At 42.8% G+C, this 19621-nt stretch overlaps 1 protein-coding gene across 1 annotated transcript in view; it reads left to right on the forward strand.

Moving 5' to 3' along the window:
• Window positions 1-19621, forward strand: part of LOC126029983 (zinc finger protein 239-like) — a 68014-nt gene that overhangs the window by 18491 nt on the left and 29902 nt on the right. Inside the window, exon 3 of the mRNA XM_049788202.1 lies at window positions 2478-2488. Within this exon, the coding sequence (XP_049644159.1) occupies window positions 2478-2488 (11 nt within the window). The remainder of the gene's footprint in view (window positions 1-2477; window positions 2489-19621) is intronic.

The following is a 19621-nucleotide window of genomic DNA, read 5'->3' on the forward strand; positions in this document are numbered from 1 at the left end:
AAAGAGGGGCCAGTGAGGTGGCGCTAGAGGTAAGGTGTCTGCCTTGCATGCGCTAGCCAAGGAAGGACTGCGGTTTGATCCCCCGGTGTCCCATATGGTCCCCCCAAGCCAGGGGCAATTTCTGAGTGTTAGCCAAAAGTAACCCCTGAGCATCAAACGGGTGTGGCCGAAAAACAAAACAAAACAAATAAAAAAGAAGTTGAAAAGAGGGGCCAGAGAGATAGCATGGAGGTAAGGTGTTTGCCTTGCATGCAGAAGGATGGTGGTTTGAATCCTCGTGTCTCATATGGTCCCTTGAGCCTGCCAGGAGCGATTTCTAAGCATAGAGCCAGGAGGAACCCCTGAGCGCTGCCGGGTGTGACCCAAAAACCAAAAGAAGAAGTTGAGCAAGAGCAGTCATGGAAACCTGAGGCTTCGACTTCTGTTATCCTGGTGATGCGGGAAAAGGTATGTATAACTCTAAATCAAAGCACAGACCCGACCACACTGAGAACATGAGATCTAAACTGAACCTCCAAACTTTGTCTTGTATCTCTCAAGGTGGCAGGCAGGAGGGAGGGTGATGGGATAAGATGGATTAGGAATACTGACATGACTAAGATTGCATTTGTCACTCCCCAGAATACTTTTAGTATATGTGCTGCCAAAGCGAGCATGATCCCTAGATTACGTAAATGCGTGCCCATCCCCTTATTTGTGAGTGAAACTTAAACTCTATGGAAGAGAATATGTTTTGGTCATTATTACAGGTGAGTCAGGGCCTCCTCTCTGGATTCCTCTTTGGCGCCTCTGGCCCTATTTCTGTAGAAGACCAGAAGCAGATCAAAGGCAAGGGACTCAGTGATGTGATAATGAAAACAGTTCCCTGCTTCTGAACTCCCATTCTGGGTCATAGGAAAAATGCTGTGACATGCCAACAGATTTTTGGGGTGGCCATTTGAAATATCTCTATAAGGTTGAGCCACAGGACAGTGGAGAGAGCATTTTCCTTTCAAGCAGCTGACACTTTTCAGTCTGAGGCATTCCCTAAAATTCCCAATCTAGCAGGAGTGATTCCTGACTTTGCATTCAGGAAGCACCCCTAAACTACTACATTAGGTTTGGCCCAAAACAAACCAAACGAAATATAAATAAAAATGCTCACTATAGGAGCCGGAGTGGTGGCACGGTGGCACGAAGGTGTAAGGCAACTACCTTGCTCGTGCTAGCCTAAGAAGGAGCGTGGTTCGATCCCCCAGTGTCCCATATGGTCAACCAAGCCAGGAGTGATTTCTGAGAGCATAGCCAAGAGTAACCCCTGAATGTCACCATGTGTGGCCCAAAAACCAAACAAGCAAACAAACAAAAAGCTCACTATAAGCATAATCCTCTCAAACATCAATGAGTTTTTCTTTTCATCTGTTTCTATATACATTTTGGGGATTCCCACCAAGAGACTGTCATTTTCTCAGGGCTGTGTTCTGCTGTGTCATTCTTTGTGGAGTTCGGTGACACATGTATAGTTGTGGGAATGAAACCCAGGTTTTTATCCTCATGCACAGCAAGAGAACTTCCCACTGGAATATAGACCCAGCCAGAAATGAGCCAGTTTGAACGAAATTTGAGCTTATATTTTATCAAAAAAAATCACAGTATTTCTTCCCACCGCTCCCCACAAAACAGTCTTTCCTTTTTATGTGAAAAATTTTTTATTTCTTTAGATTGAAGTAATTCATTATTAAAGTTACTGGATTCACTTTAGAACTCAGGTGAGAGTAAAGGGCAACCTGTCCCTCCCTACCTTGGGCTCTGGATCCACCCAGCATTACAGAGACCAGAGATAGGGTCCACATTCTAAAATCAAATCAAATATGTAATGTAACAATTAAATGACTGATGGGGTTTGAACAATAGCACAGCAGGGAGAGCATTGCCTTAAATGCAGCCAACCCAGGTTTGCTGGGTTGTGCTAAATCTTATGTGGTTACCTGAGCCTGCCAGGAATAATTTCTTTTTTTTTTTTCTATTTTTTTAGTTTTTTTTTGGGTCACACCCAGCAGCCCTCAGGGATTACTCGTGGCAGGCTCAGGAAAGCATATGGGATGGCAGGATTCGAACCACAATCCTTCTGCATGAAAGGCAAACGCCTTACCTCCATGCTATCTCTCTGGCCCAGGAATATTTTCTGAGCATAGTATGGAGATTCATGCCTAAGCACCTCCAGGTGTAGCCAAAACACCAAAGAAACAAAAAGAACAACAGGCTGGAGAGACAGCATGGAGGTAAGGCATTTGCCTCAAATGCAGAAGGTCGGTGGTTCTAATTCTAATCCTGGCATCCCATATGGTACCCCGAGCCTGCCAGGAGCGATTTCTGAATGTAGAACCAGGAGTAACCCATGAGCGCTCCTGGATGTGACCCCAAAATCAAGAAAAAAACAAAAAACAGAACAATAAACACTTAGTTGAATAAAACCTGGTTGACTTCACCATAGGTAGAGTGAATACATGTTGTTTTCATGTATTGAATCGGATTATAGTAAAGGAAGAATATATTGAGAGGACTGGCAAAATCTACTTGAGCTTTGTGATGCACTCACTTGTCAATGCCTTAAATCTACAGAAAAAATTTTCTGAGGGGCCTGATTGGTGGCGCAAGTGGTAGAGCTTTTGCATTGCATGTGCTGACCTAGGGCAGAATTCGGTTCCATTGCATGCGCTGACCTAGGGCAGAATTCGGTTCAATCCTCCGGCATCCCATATGGTCCCCCAAGCAAGGAGTGATTTCTGAGCACAGAGCCAGGAGTAACCTCTGAACCTCACTGGGTGTATCCCAAAAACCAAAAAAAAATTTTTTTCTGACTAAGCCAAAGAATAAATTCTGCAGGGTTGGTGTTTGCCTTGCTAGAAGCAGATCAAAGGTTAATTCCCAGGATCCCTTATACTCCCTAAAGCACTCCCAGAAGTAATTTTTTAAAATTTATTTATTGATTGATTGATTGGTTTTTGGAACACACCCAGTGGTGCTCAGGGGTTACTCTTGGCTCAGCACTCAGAAATAGCCCACCGTAGGCTGGGGTACCACATAGGATACCAAGAATCGAATCTGCTTCCTCACAGGTCAGCAGATTGCAAGGCAAAAGCCCTACCACTGTGCAGTCTTCCCCCCGGAGTAAATTCTGAGTGCAGAGTCAGAAGTAACCCCATAGTGCCACCAAATGTGGCCTCCAAAAATTAAACAAAATTTTTTTAGTATTATTAAGAATAGGGTTAGAGCAATACCACAGGAGGGAGGGCATTTATCTTGCAAGTGGATGACCAAGGTTTGTCCTATCATCCAGTATCACTGACAGGGGCTACTGGGACTGAATCCTGAACTGAATTCAATCCTGACGACCACGAGCACCACCACTGCAAGGGATTGAAAAAAAGAACAAAACATTTTGGGGGAATTGCAAAAATCCCCATAAATGTTCCAAAGGCAAAGTTAAGCAGAGACATACAGTGCCAGAAATATTCTGCTGTCCATTAGAAGCCCCCACCCCCAGAAATGGCGCTGTGCAGCTGGGCTGAGAGAACAGACAGAGGGGGATGTAAAGGGTCAGAATCTCAGTCTCTGTTCTAAATACTCACAGACACAGCACCAGAAAGAGGAAAGCCAAGACAGCAAGGCTCCAGATCATCCTGGGACATAGCATCAAGGGCAGTAAATGGGAGGAGAAACCCCACATCACCAATTTGGTGCCTGACACCCTATCCAGCACCAGCATTTCCCATGTGAACGTGATGTTTATCACCCAAGTTCTGAGCTCCTGTGGGTTGTGGGGGGCTCTTCCCACACTCAAACTTGTCTCTCTGTAGTCTCCCCAGGGCTCCTTCTTCCGACCATAAAATAAAGGCAGGCTTCATCCCCACAATGTCCTGCCCCAGAGGGAGTATTGAAGGGTTGGCAACAGGGAAAGGGACTGCACCCACATGTGAGTCTGGGCCCCTCGTAAAATAGCTGAATCACTGAACAGATGAACAAAATCATCACTTTGCACAGATGAAACCAGGTTTAAATAAAAGAGTATGTTGTGTATGTAAATATTTGGGGAGATTACTATGTTGCTCACCCTAATCTGATTAGGTGATTGTGCCCTACCCTAGGGTGTGACCTGGCATTCTGCCCCCACCCTAAGGTAGGACCTGATTCTGCTTCCACCATTGGTTGGTATCTGATCCCACCATGGGGTGGGACCTGACTCTGGAGTATAAGAACAAGGGTCTGTGGAAGGCGGGAGCTTTTTTGCTGGCTGGAACTGAATCTGAGTCTTTGGACTTCAGTTTTGTCCATCCGAATAAAGCAAATATTTCCACGAGCCTGATTGTCTGCGAGCTGTTTACCCGCCGTTTCACCTCAGAACCGTGGGCTAGACAGGGTGGCAGACGCGTGCTCCGAGCTGGAAGAAAAGGGCCTCATTCTCCATCCCTCCATCAGTCAACCTCTTCAGGGGCTGACCTGCTACATAATGACGCCCGGACAGGGACCTGAACCCTGGACCCTCAGAACTGTAAGTGAAATATTTCATTGGAAATTTCCTATGCTGACCATCAAATGGTTTCTGTGGTTAGTCATGTGGATTTTTTTTTTTTTTTTTGGTTTTTGGGCCACACCCGTTTGACGCTCAGGGGTTACTCCTGGCTATGCTCTCAGAAATCGCCCCTGGCTTGGGGGGACCATATGGGACGCCGGGAGATCGAACTGCTGTCCGTCCTACGCTAGCGCTTGCAAGGCAGACACCTTACCTCTAGCGCCACCTTCCCGGCCCCAGTCATGTGGATTTTACCACCCTTAGTCTTACACATTGGTGCTCTAGTATACAAGTGGATCATTCCATTTTGTTTAAAACTAATTGGTTTTGATCTAAGGACAATCACTGCAGTTGGATGGTTGTGGTCTATATTTCAAATGAAAAGTGTAGTGTCTCTAGCCATCATAGTTTGTGGAATTTCTGTGTTGACTAACGTTATTATTATGAGCATAGTTATTTGCTGTTATTTCTATTTAGGAAATAGAAAGTGTAGAAATGGTGAGGCTAAAACCAGTATAGATAATAAGGAAATTTATCTGACGAAAACTCAGACCAAGGTGCAGGCTGACGAATCCAGCCCACCATCAACAATATAGAAATTTTTGCTGGAAGAAAAACAACTCAGAATGTTAAGCCTGATTCTAGTGAATTGCTTGACAGTAGTGACTCAGATAATGATCTACCTCCAGTGCTAACTCCACGAAGTATGCCTCCTTCTAGTCACAAAATTGAATCGCAGAGCAGAGCAGATTCAAACGATGAACCACATGCTCGGTCTCAGAGCTCTATTCAGAGTAATTTTGCTAATCAGGCCTTATCCCCTATAGACGGGGTAAATGTTTCTAACTATGTACCCTATCAGATGGAAGAATTAGATCGGTTTAAAAGATCATGTAAAGAAAATGGGCCAAAATCGCCATACAGTGTGGAGTTATTAAGACTTTGGAGTCATAACTCATCTTGGACTTTGTATGATTTTAAAAGAATCGCTGAAATATGCCTGTCGTCTAAACAGCGAACTGAATGGGAAATGTACTATTCAGAAGGCGTAAAAGCTAAATTATATAGTCCGGATGGTATGAAAAAGCAAGTGGCAGGTGTTACTCTATCGTATGAATTATTGATGGCAGAAAATCAATTTTCAAATATTCAGGCACAAGCAGCTTTACCTAAGGAAATCTTAAATTTAATCAGGGAGATTGCATTGTCAGCATGGGAAAAAATTGATTCTAACAGCATTGGTAGAGGAAACTTTTTAAAAATTACCCAAGGGCCTTATGAGTCATTTGCAGAGTTTGTAGGTAAGATTAAAGATGCTCTGAAGTTACAGGTGGAAGATGAGGAGATTAGAAACTTCCTAGTAAAATCTTTGGCCTATCATAATGCAAATTCAGCCTGTAGATTAGTATTGAATACATTAAATGAAAAGTCAGATCTGAATGATTACCTTTATGCCTGCCAGAATGTCTATGTGGAACCCCAACCCCCACCCCACTCAGACTCAGTACAAACCTTCCCAGTTACCAAGGGAACAATGCCTTACTCCCCTCGGGGACAGAACACTTTCCAGAAACCAGGTCTTTGCCCAAAATGCAAAAGGGGTCGCCACTGGGCGAAAGATTGCAGATCCAGAAACCTCATTAATAATAACCTAAGTAGAGGTTTCAACACAGTCCCCAGGAGGCAAATCGCCTGCTACCATTGTGGAAAACAGGGACATATCAAAAGAAATTGTCGTCTCCTTATAAATTCAGCTCCCCAAGAACACACATACAAGATGCAGGGAAACGCCCACAGGGCCTCCCCCCAGGCCCTTCCAAATCAGGGGCAAAGTTCACAGACAATAATCCTTCCAAGCCCAGCCCAAGAAAATTCATCACGATAAGGGAATTAATCCACTCTACTTCAGGGAGTGCCGGATTAGACATATTATGCCCAGAGGACATTACAATTTACCCAGGAGCATGCCCTTACATGTTAGAAACTGGCATTGTAGGCCCGCCACCCCCAGATACCATGGGTTTGATTCTTGGCAGAAGTTCCCTCAACATAAAGGGTGTCATTGACTCAGATTCCATGGGAGAAATCATTGTAGTTATTACTGTACCAGTTACATGGACCTTTAAAAAAGGAGAAGCGATTGCCCAGATAGTAATAGTGCCTTATGTCAAATTTGGGACTTCAGATAAGACTAGAATTGGAGGGGCCGGAGAGATAGCATGGAGGTAAGGCGTTTACCTTTCATGCAGAAGGTCATCGGTTCGAATCCCGGTGTCCCATATGGTCCCCCGTGCCTGCCAGGAGCAATTTCTGAGCACGGAGCCAGGAAAAACCCCTGAGCACTGCCGGGTGTGACCCAAAAAAAAAAAAAAAAAAAACCACAAAAAAAAAAAAAAAAAAAAAAAAAAAAAAAAAAAAGACTAGAATTGGAGGTTTTGGAAGCACAGATCCGGATGCTGCTCAAAACCCAATCGTGGCTCTGGTTACTAAATGTAAAGATGAACACCCAATGATCAAACTTCACTTGGAAGGCAAACCCTTTGATGGAATGATAGATACGGGTGCTCAGGTTACCGTAATTTCTGATAAAGAATGGCCAGAAAATTGGCCTCTTCAGGAAATCCCGTATTCCCTAGAAGGAATAGGAGGCCTGAGTTCCTGTCTGTTGAGTACGAGGACTATACTATTTTACGGCCCAGAAAATCAAAAAGCAATAATCAGACCTCACGTGGGCCCTTTTCACCATCCCTGTGGGGCCGTGACCTACACAAACAGTGGAAAGCAGAATTCCACATCCCATTAGCTCCAGAAGAGCCCGAACCTTTTTTTGATTTAAAAACCAAAAATTTTTAGTGGGGGCCACTACCGTAAAAACACCAGCACCAATAAAAATAAAATGGAAATCTGATGAACCAATTTGGACAGGTCAGTGGCCCCTTAAAACTGATAAATTAAAGGTGCTGACAGAATTAGTGGAGGAACAGCTAAGTTTAGGACATATTGAACCATCTTTTTCTCAATGGAATTCACCTATATTCACTATAAAAAAGAAATCCGGTAAATGGAGACTTTTGATGGATCTTAGAGCTATAAATTTATCCATGATACCTATGGGCAAATTGCAGACTGGTTTACCATCACCTGTAGTTATTCCAAAGGGATGGCCACTAATTATAATTGATCTGAAAGACTGCTTCTACCATATTCCTATCCACCCAGATGATAAAAAACGTTTTGCATTCTCAGTTCCTTCTCTCAATAATACCCATCCCTGCAGACGTTTCCAATGGACTGTTCTCCCCCAAGGCATGCTGAATTCACCAACCATGTGTCAGTTTTTTGTAGATAAGGTTTTGAGCCCTGCTCGTGAAAAATTTCCTCAAGCCATGATATTTCATTATACAGATGATATCTTGCTCACAATGAACAACGAAACAGATTTACAGGAATTATACTCTTATGTTACTGACTGTTTACAAACATCAGGACTGAAAATAGCTTTAGAAAAAATACAGATAATGCCACCGTATCAATATTTGGGTTTTATTTTGGACCGGACGTCTATACGTCCACAAAAATTTTCTATCAAAAAAGAAAACCTCAGAACGCTTAATGATTTTCAGAGACTTTTAGGTGATGTAAATTGGCTCCGCCCTGCACTAGGAATCCCAAATGCAGAGTTATCTAATCTGTTTAAAACGTTGGAGGGTGATCCTGCTTTAGATAGCCCGAGAAATTTAACAACAGCTGCAAAAAATGAATTGGACATCTTCTTGAGCAGATTACAAAAATCGTTTCTCTCAAGATTCATCCCAGGAGAAAAGGTATTACTGTTAATCTTCCCTACTATAGAAACCCCCACAGGGGCCTTGATGCAACAGTCAGGACCTTTGGAATGGGTGTATTTACATAACAAACAACCTCGCTCACTTGTCCCCTACTTACAACTGATTTCAGAGATTATTATCAAGGCAAGACTCAGATCTATATCTTTACTAGGTTTTGATCCAGATATAATAGTTTTGCCAGTACCAAAAAAGGAAATTGAGTCAATATTGCCAATTAATGAATCTCTACAAAGGGCCCTCTCAGATTTCACAGGAGAAATATCCTCCCATTATCCAGCAGGAAAAATTTGGGACTTTTTAAAGAAAACTCAGTTTGTTATTTCTTCAATTGTTCGGGATTCCCCTATTCCCAATGCCAAGGTTTTTTACATTGATGGATCCCAAAATGGAAAAGGAGGAATAACTGGAGACAACATTAATATGACCATAGATACCAAATATAAATCTGCACAGAAAGTTGAATTAGCAACGTTAATTTACCTATTAGAAAATGTATCTGAAGCCATGAATATAGTTTCTGATTCTTTGTATGTGGTAAATTTATGTCATGTGATAGCCACTGCATCCCTTAATGCTAATAACCCGATCATACAGGACTTACTTAAACAATTACAGCAGCTTCTTCAAAAACGAACTGAGCCCATCTTCATCACACATATTAGAGCCCACTCAGGTCTTCCAGGACCTATGGCTCAAGGAAATAAAACTGCTGACTTGCTAGCAATGCCTATATTTAAATCACCTATAGAGGAACATTCAGCCCTACACACAAATGCTCGCCGTTTACATGTGAATTACCAAATTCCATGGAGGCAAGCTAGAGAAATCGTAGAAAACTGCAACGTATGTGCACCGTTAACAAAAAAGACTCACATAGCAGGAGCAAACCCAAGAGGCTTACAGTCTAACGAACTTTGGCAAATGGATATAACTCAAACAGATTTATTTCCAAGGAAACCTTATCTTCATGTTGTGGTGGACACTTATTCTCGGTTTATGTGGGCAATTCCCATGTCTTCTCAAAAATCTAAGGCTGCTTGTAGTTTTCTTTTACAATGTTTCTCTGTGATGGGTATTCCATATTCTATAAAAACTGATAATGGGCCAGCCTATGTTAGCAAAACTTTTGAATTTTTTTGTAAGGAATGGCAGATAAGACATCTCAGAGGAATTCCTTACAATTGTAGGGGACAGGCCATTGTAGAAAGGACTCACAGAACCTTAAAAACTCAATTGCAAAAAAATAGAAAAAGAGGTTTACCACCAACGGATTTGCTGTCTTTGACTCTTATCACACTAAATTACTTTAACTTACCCCAAGGGGAAAGCTACACTGCAGCGGAAAGACATTTTAAAGAAGATATTCAGAGACAAGAAACAACCCATAAACCTATTTGGATCAAGAAGGATGAAAAATGGATAGCTGGCTATCTTCTCCTAAGAGGAAGGGGTTATGCCTATGTTTCTATAAATGATGACCCTCCCAAGAAATTTTGGGTTCCATTACATCTTGTTAGAAATCGGGCTAGCACAAATGATCAGGTTCAGACTACAAACTCCCCTTCAGAGAAAAAACAGAATACTTCAGACACTAACAGCAGTAATATTACTAAGGTCTCTGGGGCAGGGAACGATTTAGCTGTCACACACCATACAATGAGTGAGACTGATGGTAGTGATAAACCCTTACACTCCGAGATGCAAAAGGAAAGACAGGAACCTGTCTTAACTGGGCTCCAAAATATAGGAAACTCTTGCTACATGAACTCAATATTGCAATGCTTGTATAATATTTCAGACTTAACTAAGTATTTTTATAAAGATCATTATAAAAAGGATATTAACAAGAAAAATCCGATGGGGCATGAAGGTAAATTAGCCGAAGAATTTGGTCGGCTCATCAAAACCATGGGAAATGGATTTCATAGATATATTAACCCCGAAAGCTTCAAAGTAACAATTGGTTTACTTAATGACCAGTTTGCTGGACACAATCAGCAGGATCCTCACGAACTACTGATGTTCCTAATAGAGGGATTACATCAGGACTTGCTTACTGTAAATCTAATGACAGACAAAACTACACATCTCATGGGAAATGAAAATTATGAACAATTTAGTCCAGAACACCAAAAGGCTCATAAATCTATTATTTATGATCTCTTTCAAGGACAATTCTAATCTATACTCCAGTGTCTCACTTGCCACCAAAAGTCTGAGGTTTATGAGACATTTGTTCATTTGTCTCTGGCTGTTACATCTACAGATAAATGTACATTACAGGAATGCCTCTCTGAATTTTTTAAAGAAGAAGAATTAAGAAATGACAACAAAGTTCTGTGCAACAGTTGCAAAAATAGAAGGGATTTTTCAAAGAAAACGTACTTATGGAAACTGCCACCAGTACTTATAATACACTTGAAACGTTTTGCTTTTGATGGCAAACAAATAAAAAAATTGCATACTTATGTAGATTTTCCTTTAGAAGACCTCAATTTAGAGGAATTCACTTCAGAGAATAAAAGCAAGATTAAGAAATACAACTTATCATCGGTGTCAAACCATTATGGTAAAGTTCACTGTGGACACTGTACTTCATACTGTAAAATTGCTGCAAAACAACACTGGATCAATTTTGATGACAAGAAGATCAAAAAAGTCCCTAATACATTGGTGAAATCCACAGCAGCATACATCCTGTTTTATACTTCTTAGAGATCTACAATGAACACCAGATAATCATTTTACTTCCTTATCAGTTGCTATTAATGCTCTAGGATTCTTTCCACAGGCATGATCAATGAATATAGATTGAAAATCATGAATCCCCAATGTGTTTCCTTGTAGGATGGATTTATGTCTTAATTTCATTATTGCTCTAGGTCTCAGTTAATCATGAAATTTTACAAATTAATTTAGTCAAGGTTCACCTGAAAGAGAAATTTCTCATCATATTAATGTTGTTTTTCTTTCTAGGTATACTCATTTAACGACTTTCACTCTTTTTATTTTAACATCATTGCTTTATTTCCCTCAATTTAGGTTTTAAGACGCTGACATAATGATAATTTTAGGTGGACTTTCTTCACAGTGCTTCTTGCCTATGATTGATTATCATAAAGTTACTGTTATACAATAACTTTGTATATATACTGATATACATGTATAGTAGAGTTTTCCATGTTTGTATTACGCATGAAATTCTCTTTCAGATCTGCTAGGCAAAACCATAAAAAAAAATTTTTTTTTGAATTTGAAATGATTTATCTAAACAATTGCCGGCTATTACATTTTAAGGAGCTTTTAGTTGATTCAGCTGAATTCTCTTTTCTTTTGCTTTATTTTGGATCCTTTCCAACAAATATTTTTTAGTATGAGTGAGTGTTATGGCCATATTTTTTGTGAAGTCTGTGTGTGTATGTCTTGTTTAGTGTCTGTCTGTTCTACATATTTTGTATATAGTTTCCTTTTTCCTAACTTTATCTTCCCCAAATTAGTCTTCCTTATCCTTCCTTCTCTCTTCCTAGTCCTTAACATTTTAATTTTCAGGATTTCACATGTGCAACCCATCTCCTTCACCCACAACTACAAGCTTCCTGATCTCGGCGGGAAGAAGAAATCCATGACTATTGGAGTTTTACACCATATATGCTGCAAACTTGTTGGAAATGAAGCCACCTGGGATTTGTGTCACAATGTAACACCAGAGAAAAGATCCATGGACAAGACCCACAGTCGCTGGATCCCAGTTAAACTGTGCTATCTGAATTTCTGGTTTTCCATCCACATACAGAATGCTATTGTTGACCGTTTCTACAATGGCTACCCCAAGATTGCACCGATCCCAAAGGAAATACAGAAGCCCAACCAACTTATGATGTAATGATGTAATGCTTGGGGATGCCCCAACACATGGATGACTGTACTGGCCTTCCTTCTTCATTCAGCTTGATGTTATCTCCTGTACAAGGCTTCAACCCGCTTTTCCAGACCCATCAAGTGTCTTCTGCCGGTCTTTTTGGAGTTCCAGACCCCTCATATTTACAGATTGGTATTGAACTCTGTAGAAATTACATCTGTTGTTTTTCCTATAACTGTAATCCTTTGAAGTTATATTTGGTACTACACTTCTTTTGACTATCGTAATTAATGTTTTTCTATTTTAGTTTTTAATATTAGGAATCGATGTATTACATTAAGGTTTTGCTTTCTTGACTTTAGGTTTGTGAGTTAGATATTATTGTCTATAATTTCCCAAATGATATTTTTGTCTGTTCTCAGGGTTTTTTGCGTGGGCGCATCATAGGCAAAATACTAGGTTTATAGAAGGTTCCATCCATTTTGGATGGGCCCTCAAGTTGTTTATTTACACAGGGAGGGTCTCTGCCTTAAACATTTTGTTTTGGTTTGTGACTTAAGCTCCCATCTATAAATAGTCGACATCAATTTCAGACATCTTATGGACTTCAGACCGGATTAAGAACTTGGACTAAGTTCAGATACCTATTGATCATCATTGCAGTGGCTCCCCACTGTGCAGAGGGTGTATGTGCCACTTCTTCCGAAATAAAGGCCTAGTTCAATGCCCTCAAAGATGGGCTTTCTGGTCTACCTGAACTTGAATGAAAATGGAGCTGGAGAGATAGCATGGAGGCGAGGCGTTGGCCTTTCATGCAGAAGGTCATTGGTTCAAATGCCGGTATCTGCCAGGAGCGATTTCTGAACGTGGAGTCAGGAGTAACTCCTGAGCACTGCCAGGTGTGACCCAAAAACGACCACCACCACCACCAACAACAACAACAAATAAAGAAAAGGTGCTTCTCCTTGCCTGCTACACAACCTTTCTGGTGTCTCTTCGAAAGATCTATGTACGTCTTAGATTTATCTTGTCAGGAGCTTGTAGTTGATTCCTTGATACATGTTTCTGGTTTTAGACACCCTGTGCTTAGGTTAGAAGTTTTTCTTTATATTTTCCTGTGATGCGCTTATGCAAACAGCCGCTCTTTTATTAGTGACTAATTTTTCTTTTAATAATTGTAGACAATATTGTTTGTTTACTAAAAACAAAAGGGGGAATTGTTGTGTATGTAAATATTTGGGGAGATTACTATGTTGCTCACCCTAATCTGATTAGGTGATTGTGCCCTACCCTAGGGTGTGACCTGGCATTCTGCCCCCACCCTAAGGTAGGACCTGATTCTGCTTCCACCATTGGTTGGTATCTGATCCCACCATGGGGTGGGACCTGACTCTGGAGTATAAGAACAAGGGTCTGTGGAAGGCGGGAGCTTTTTTGCTGGCTGGAACTGAATCTGAGTCTTTGGACTTCAGTTTTGTCCATCCGAATAAAGCAAATATTTCCACGAGCCTGATTGTCTGCGAGCTGTTTACCCGCCGTTTCACCTCAGAACCGTGGGCTAGACAGGGTGGCAGACGCGTGCTCCGAGCTGGAAGAAAAGGGCCTCATTCTCCATCCCTCCATCAGTCAACCTCTTCAGGGGCTGACCTGCTACAAGAGTACAATGCAGGTGGCCAGATAATACGTGCGGGGAATACTACAGCTGCTGGCTTCCACATGGCCAATGTGCCAAATGGTCTCCCCACCCGCAGGAACTCCTTGAGTTCCTGTTGAGGAATGGGCACGGAGTGCAGAGCCAGAAGTACCGTATTTGCCGACGTATAAGACGACTGGTAGTATAAGACGACCCCCTTATTTTACAGTTAAAACATAGGTTTAGGCCATATTCGCTGTATAAGACAGAACGTTCCTGTGCTGCAACAAGCAAAGGTTCACAAAAGCAAAATCACAACAAGCAAAGGTTCAAAGGGTATACTGTAATAGACTTCCTCTCTGACTCTGGCCCATTTGAGCAGGCTTTTGACAGTGTAGATTCGGGTCCAGAACATTGTCTAATTTGCATGCATCAAAAGCCTGCTTAGATTGGCGGAGTTAGAGAGGCGGGCTGAGCAGCCTTGCAGTGATTAGTGCAGGATCGAGTTGAAAAATTCGTTTCGTGGCAATATCCAGATGATTTTCGTTTAGTGGCATATCAAGATGTTTTTCGGGATATACTCGGAGTATAAGATGACTCCCGATTTTCGGTTGAATTTTTTTCATTTCAAAAGTCGTCTTATATGCCGGTAAACCCAAGCACTGCCAAGGATGGCAAGCCCAAGGATGTCTGAAAAAGTTGGGACTGGATGGGGCCAGAACAATAGCGTAGTGAATAGGTTTTTGCTTTGCATGTGGCCAACCTGGGTTCAATCCCAGCATTTTATAGACCTGATAGAACTAATTTCTTAGTGCAGAGCTAGGAGAAATGCTTAAGTGCTGACGGGTTTGGCCAAAAACAGAAAAAAAAAGTAGGTGTTGGAGTGTAAATACAGTTGGGAGTGCACTTTTCTTTCACAAAGGCCAAAGGCTTGATCCTCAAGACCACCAAACTCAGGCAGGATGACTCCACAGGGTAGAGCCAGTAGAAAGCCTAAATCCGGCTGAGTATAGCACAGATAAAAAAACAAACATATAGGGGCCTGAGTGGTGGCACAAGCCTTAAGGTGTCTGCCTTGTGAGCACCACCTAGGACAGACATTGGTTTGATCCCTCAGCATCCCATATGATCCCCCAAGCCAGGAGCGATTTCTGAGCACAGAACCAGGAATAATACCTGAGCCTCACCGGGTGTGGCCGAAAAACAAAAACAAACAAACAAAAGTCAAACTGATGTCTAAGAATCAACACAGTAGCCTAAGGAGCCTCAGATTTGATCACTCAACACACACACACATAATCCCTCAAGAAGATTGGGGGGGTTGATGCTGGGTGGCCCATGAACAAAATTCAAGTCACACTAACTCACACTGAGTTAGACTCAATGAGAGCTGAGATAATAATAGTACAGAGCTGAAGAAATCATTTGCACAAGGATGACCCAAGTTTGATTATTAGCAACCCCAAGTGAACCCTGAATAATGCAAGGAGTGGTCCCTGAGGCCAGAGCCTACAGCAAGCCCTGAGCACGCTCAGGGGTAGCCAAGAGCCCCATATCAAATAACGGACTTGGGGCCAGAGCAATAGCACAGCTGACCCAGGAGAGCTGGATTTCATCCCCGGTGGCCCATAGGGTCTCCCAAGCAGGAGCAATTTCTGAGCACATAGCCAGGAGCACACAAAACAAGCAAAAACAAGGCATTCCTCCATCTGTCCTACCTGCCCCACCCCCTGCAGGCCTTCCAGGAAATTTAGGCTATCCCAGGGTTCTGTGTCTAGGCTTTGAGTTCCAGCTGCTTCTAAAACTTGTCTTTCTTGATTTGGGAGCAAACAGGTTGGCAGGAAATCGGATCCTCAGGGCAACGAAGTCTTGAGAAGCACTAAAACCAGAAGATGAGATTGAAGACTAAACCTTTATTAAACCCTGGGAAGCTCGACCCCCCTCCTCCCAGAAGTGCTGCAGCACGCCAAGAGAGGAATATCAAAGACCATTAACTACCCCCTACTCTGCCCTTGACAACCACCCTAGCAACGGGATTCTTACCAAAGTGGAAAGCTCCAGGGGGCCAGAAACTCTAGAAAAGCAAGCTTGGAACGAAGGACACCTGTTGCCTGGGGGCATGGTGGTAGCACCTTTCCTCTGATCTAAGTCTTTCAAGCTTTTTTAGTTTCTGGAGTGCTCAGGTCTTATTCCTGGGTCTGGAGATACTCTGGAATAACTCCAAGCAACCCCAGGAGACCTTAAGTGGTGATGGGGATCGAACCTGGTCGCCCACATGCAAGGTCAGCTCTGTCCCTGCTGTCCAGGGACAGCTTTCCTTTTTTTGCAATTCTCCAGTCCTGAATCTCCCTGGGCCTTCAAGGAATCTAGGGCTGGAGAGAGCTAAAGGGGCAGATCCCCCTCTCTGGGCTGCTGCCTCTTTCTGTATTTTAGTAATTGAGATTTTAAATTCCTGTGTGCCTTTTTCCCTATGCCTTGTTCGCAACAGTTATGGGGTATTCCTTTTATGTGCTTAATTTGACACACCTTACACAAGAAATAAAAAGTAATCAAAAGTTTTGGGGCCGGGTAGGTGGCGCTGGAGGTAAGGTGTCTGCCTTGCAAGCGCTAGCCAAGGAAGGACCGCGGTTCGATCCCCCGGCGTCCCATATGGTCCCCCCATGCCAGGGGCGATTTCTGAGCACATAGCCAGGAGTAACCCCTGAGCGTCAAACGGGTGTGGCCCAAAAACCAAAAAAAAAAAAAAAAAGTAATCAAAAGTTTTACTGATGTAGGCGGGCCATTATCGATCTTAATGGACTACGAATTACCATCACTGAAAAACTCTGCATTAAAAAGTACAAACTGCTTTAGCTTTCTGTGAAGACATAGATATTGCCCATACAAATTAAGAGTATGTGTCCACAACCACATGGAGATAGTATTTGGGGGGGGGGTCTATATAAGTAATCTGCGAAAGTTCATTATTCTGTAAACCTTGAGGGTTTGCTTCAGCAACAGAAATTTTTTTATTTAGACGTGCACAAATGGTATATTCTTCTACAATTTGCTGGCTTGCCTCCATGGAATATGATAATTCACATGTAAAATGGCGGGCAGTTGTATGAAGAGCTGTATGCTCTTCAGCAGGTATTTTAAATATAGCTATTGCCAATTGATCTGCAGTCTTATTCCCTTGAGTCATTTATCCTCCAATACCTGAGTGAGCTCTATTGTGAGTGATAAAATAGGGCTCAGAATGTTTCTGGAGAATATTCTAGAGAGTATTGTTTAAGTAAATTTTGTATTATCTGTTTATTGGCATTTGGGAGTCTGTAATTATGACAGGGAATAAACTCACCATGTAAGCAGAGTTGCTTACAATGTTATATGTTCCTGTTATGTGGGAGAGCAAAGAAATCAGGGAGGCTAATTCCACCTGTTGAGCAGACTTGTAAATTGTAAAAACTGTTGTTTCAGCGAAGTTCCCAATAGACATCCCTTTCCCTATGAAGATTCAGTCACATAAAGCACATGGGCATCAAGTAGTGGTGATGACCAAATAATTGAAGAAATAACAAAAGGTTTTTTTCATTTCTTTATTTAGCCTTGAGTCACCTGGTGGTTCTCAGGTAATACTTATTATTTTTTTAATTTTTATTGAATTTGTGGCCGAAGAGATAGCACAGCAGTGTTTGCCTTGCAAGCAGCCGATCCAGTACCTAAGGTGATTGTTTCGAATCCTGGCATCCCATATGGTCCCCCATGCCTGCCAGGAGCTATTTCTGAGCAGATAGCCAGGAGTAACCCCTGAGCACCTCCAGGTGTGGCCCAAAACCAAAAAAAAAAAAAAAAAAGAATTTTATGTGAATTACAAGTCTTTAGCAGTTATATTTAAGGTACATAGTGATAGAGAATTAGGGCAATTCCCGACCACCACTGTTGACCTCCCTTTGCCCTATTCCCAACATACATAGCATACTTCTCCCCTTTGCCCTCTGGACTACTAGTCTTATTAATCCCCTTTGAGGAGTTACCCTGCCTGGGTTTGGTGGTCTTGAGGATCTTGGGGAAAAGAGGCAGGCAGCAGCCCCGAGAGGGAATCTGCTCCTTTGACTCTCTCCAGCCCTGGCTCCCTTGAAGCGCCAGGGAGATCCAGGACTGGAGAATTACAAAAAGAAAGTCTGCCTGCACAGCTGCGACAGAGCTGAATGTGGGCTGCCAGGTTTGATCCCCATCACCACTTAAGGTCCCCTGAAGTTGCTTGGAGAGAATCCAGAGAGATTCCAGATCAAGGAGTTACACCTGAGCATTCCAGAAACTAGGAAAGCTTGAAAGACGTAGGTCAGAGGAAAAGTTCTACCACCATGTCCCCAGGCAGCAGGTGTCCTTTATTCCAAGTTGGCTTTCCTAGAATTTCTCCTAACCTGGCCCCTGGAGCTTTGCACTTGGGTAGAATCCTGTTGCTAGGGTTGTTGTCAAGGGCAGGGTAATGGATAGTTGAGGGTCTTTGATATTCCTCTCTTGGAGTGGTGCAGCCTCTCTGGGAGGAGGGGGAGAGTCCAGCCTTCTCTTGGCCTGCAGTGACCCCAGGGTAAAGGTTTTGTCTTCAATCTCATCTCCTGGTTTTAGTGCATCTCAAGACTTCATTACCCTGGGGGGTCTCCTTCCTGCCAGCCTGTTTGCTCCGAAATCTAGAGAGTAAAGTTTTAGAAGCTGGATATGTAGAGACCTGCAGCACCTTGGGCTGGAGCTAGACCCAGAATCCTGGGATAGCCTAAATTTCATTGAAAGCTTGCTGGGGGTGGGGCAGGGAGGACAGAGCCTGGAAGGCCTTTTTTTGTTTCCTTTTTTTGTGTGCTCTGGAATCTCTCCTTTGTGAGCTCATGGGAATGTATGGGATGGAGAGATCCAACTGCTTGCAAGGCAAATGCCTTCTGTGCAGTACTCTGGTCCAGCCCCAGGTATTTCATATTGTTCAAGAGGTTGAAGCTGGTTCCTCCTAAGGCAGAGGGGAGAGGCCCTGAGCCTCTTTATTGCCCTGGGGGGACTCACCACAGGGGTGGGGGGGTAGGCTTTGACCTGAGCCTCCCTCCTCTGTTTGCTGGCTCAGGACACAGTGACCTTCCCTATTATGGCTGTGAGATTTTCCAATGCTCATCAGAGTTCAGAGGACTCTGTACAGAAACCTGATCCTGGAGAACTACCAGGGCCTGCCAGCCTTAGGTGAGAGCCACACAAGGGCCACCTGTACAGGACACACCATGGGGGGGACTCAGGATCAGGCCAGGAATCTAAGTTTTTCAGGGGAAATGATTCTGAAAACCCCAAGGACAAATCTCCCTACTGTTCTAATTCCCTGACCACTGACTTTATTAGAGTAGTCCAACTTTATTGTAGTTTAAATGTCATTTCACAGTCCTGAAAGATGCTACTTTGTGTCATTTGTGATTGCCTTAGCTGGCGTGCATCAGGTTTGATCCCAGATCTATATTTCTCCCCTGAGCCTGCCCAGGGTTATTCCTGAGTCAGCAGAGAGAAGTGATGACCACTGTGTGAGGTATGGCCAAAAATTTCCCCCAATAAGTCACTTAATTTTGTTGTTGTTTTTGGTTTTCAGGCCACACCCAATGATGCTCAGGGTTACTCCTGACTATGTGCTCAGAAATCGCTCCTGTCTTGGGGGACCATATGGGACACCAGGGATCGAATCCAGGTCTGTCCTGGATCAGTTGTGCTATTGCTCTGGT

Source organism: Suncus etruscus, chromosome 15, assembly GCF_024139225.1.
Source record: "Suncus etruscus isolate mSunEtr1 chromosome 15, mSunEtr1.pri.cur, whole genome shotgun sequence".
NCBI lineage: Eukaryota > Metazoa > Chordata > Mammalia > Eulipotyphla > Soricidae > Suncus > Suncus etruscus.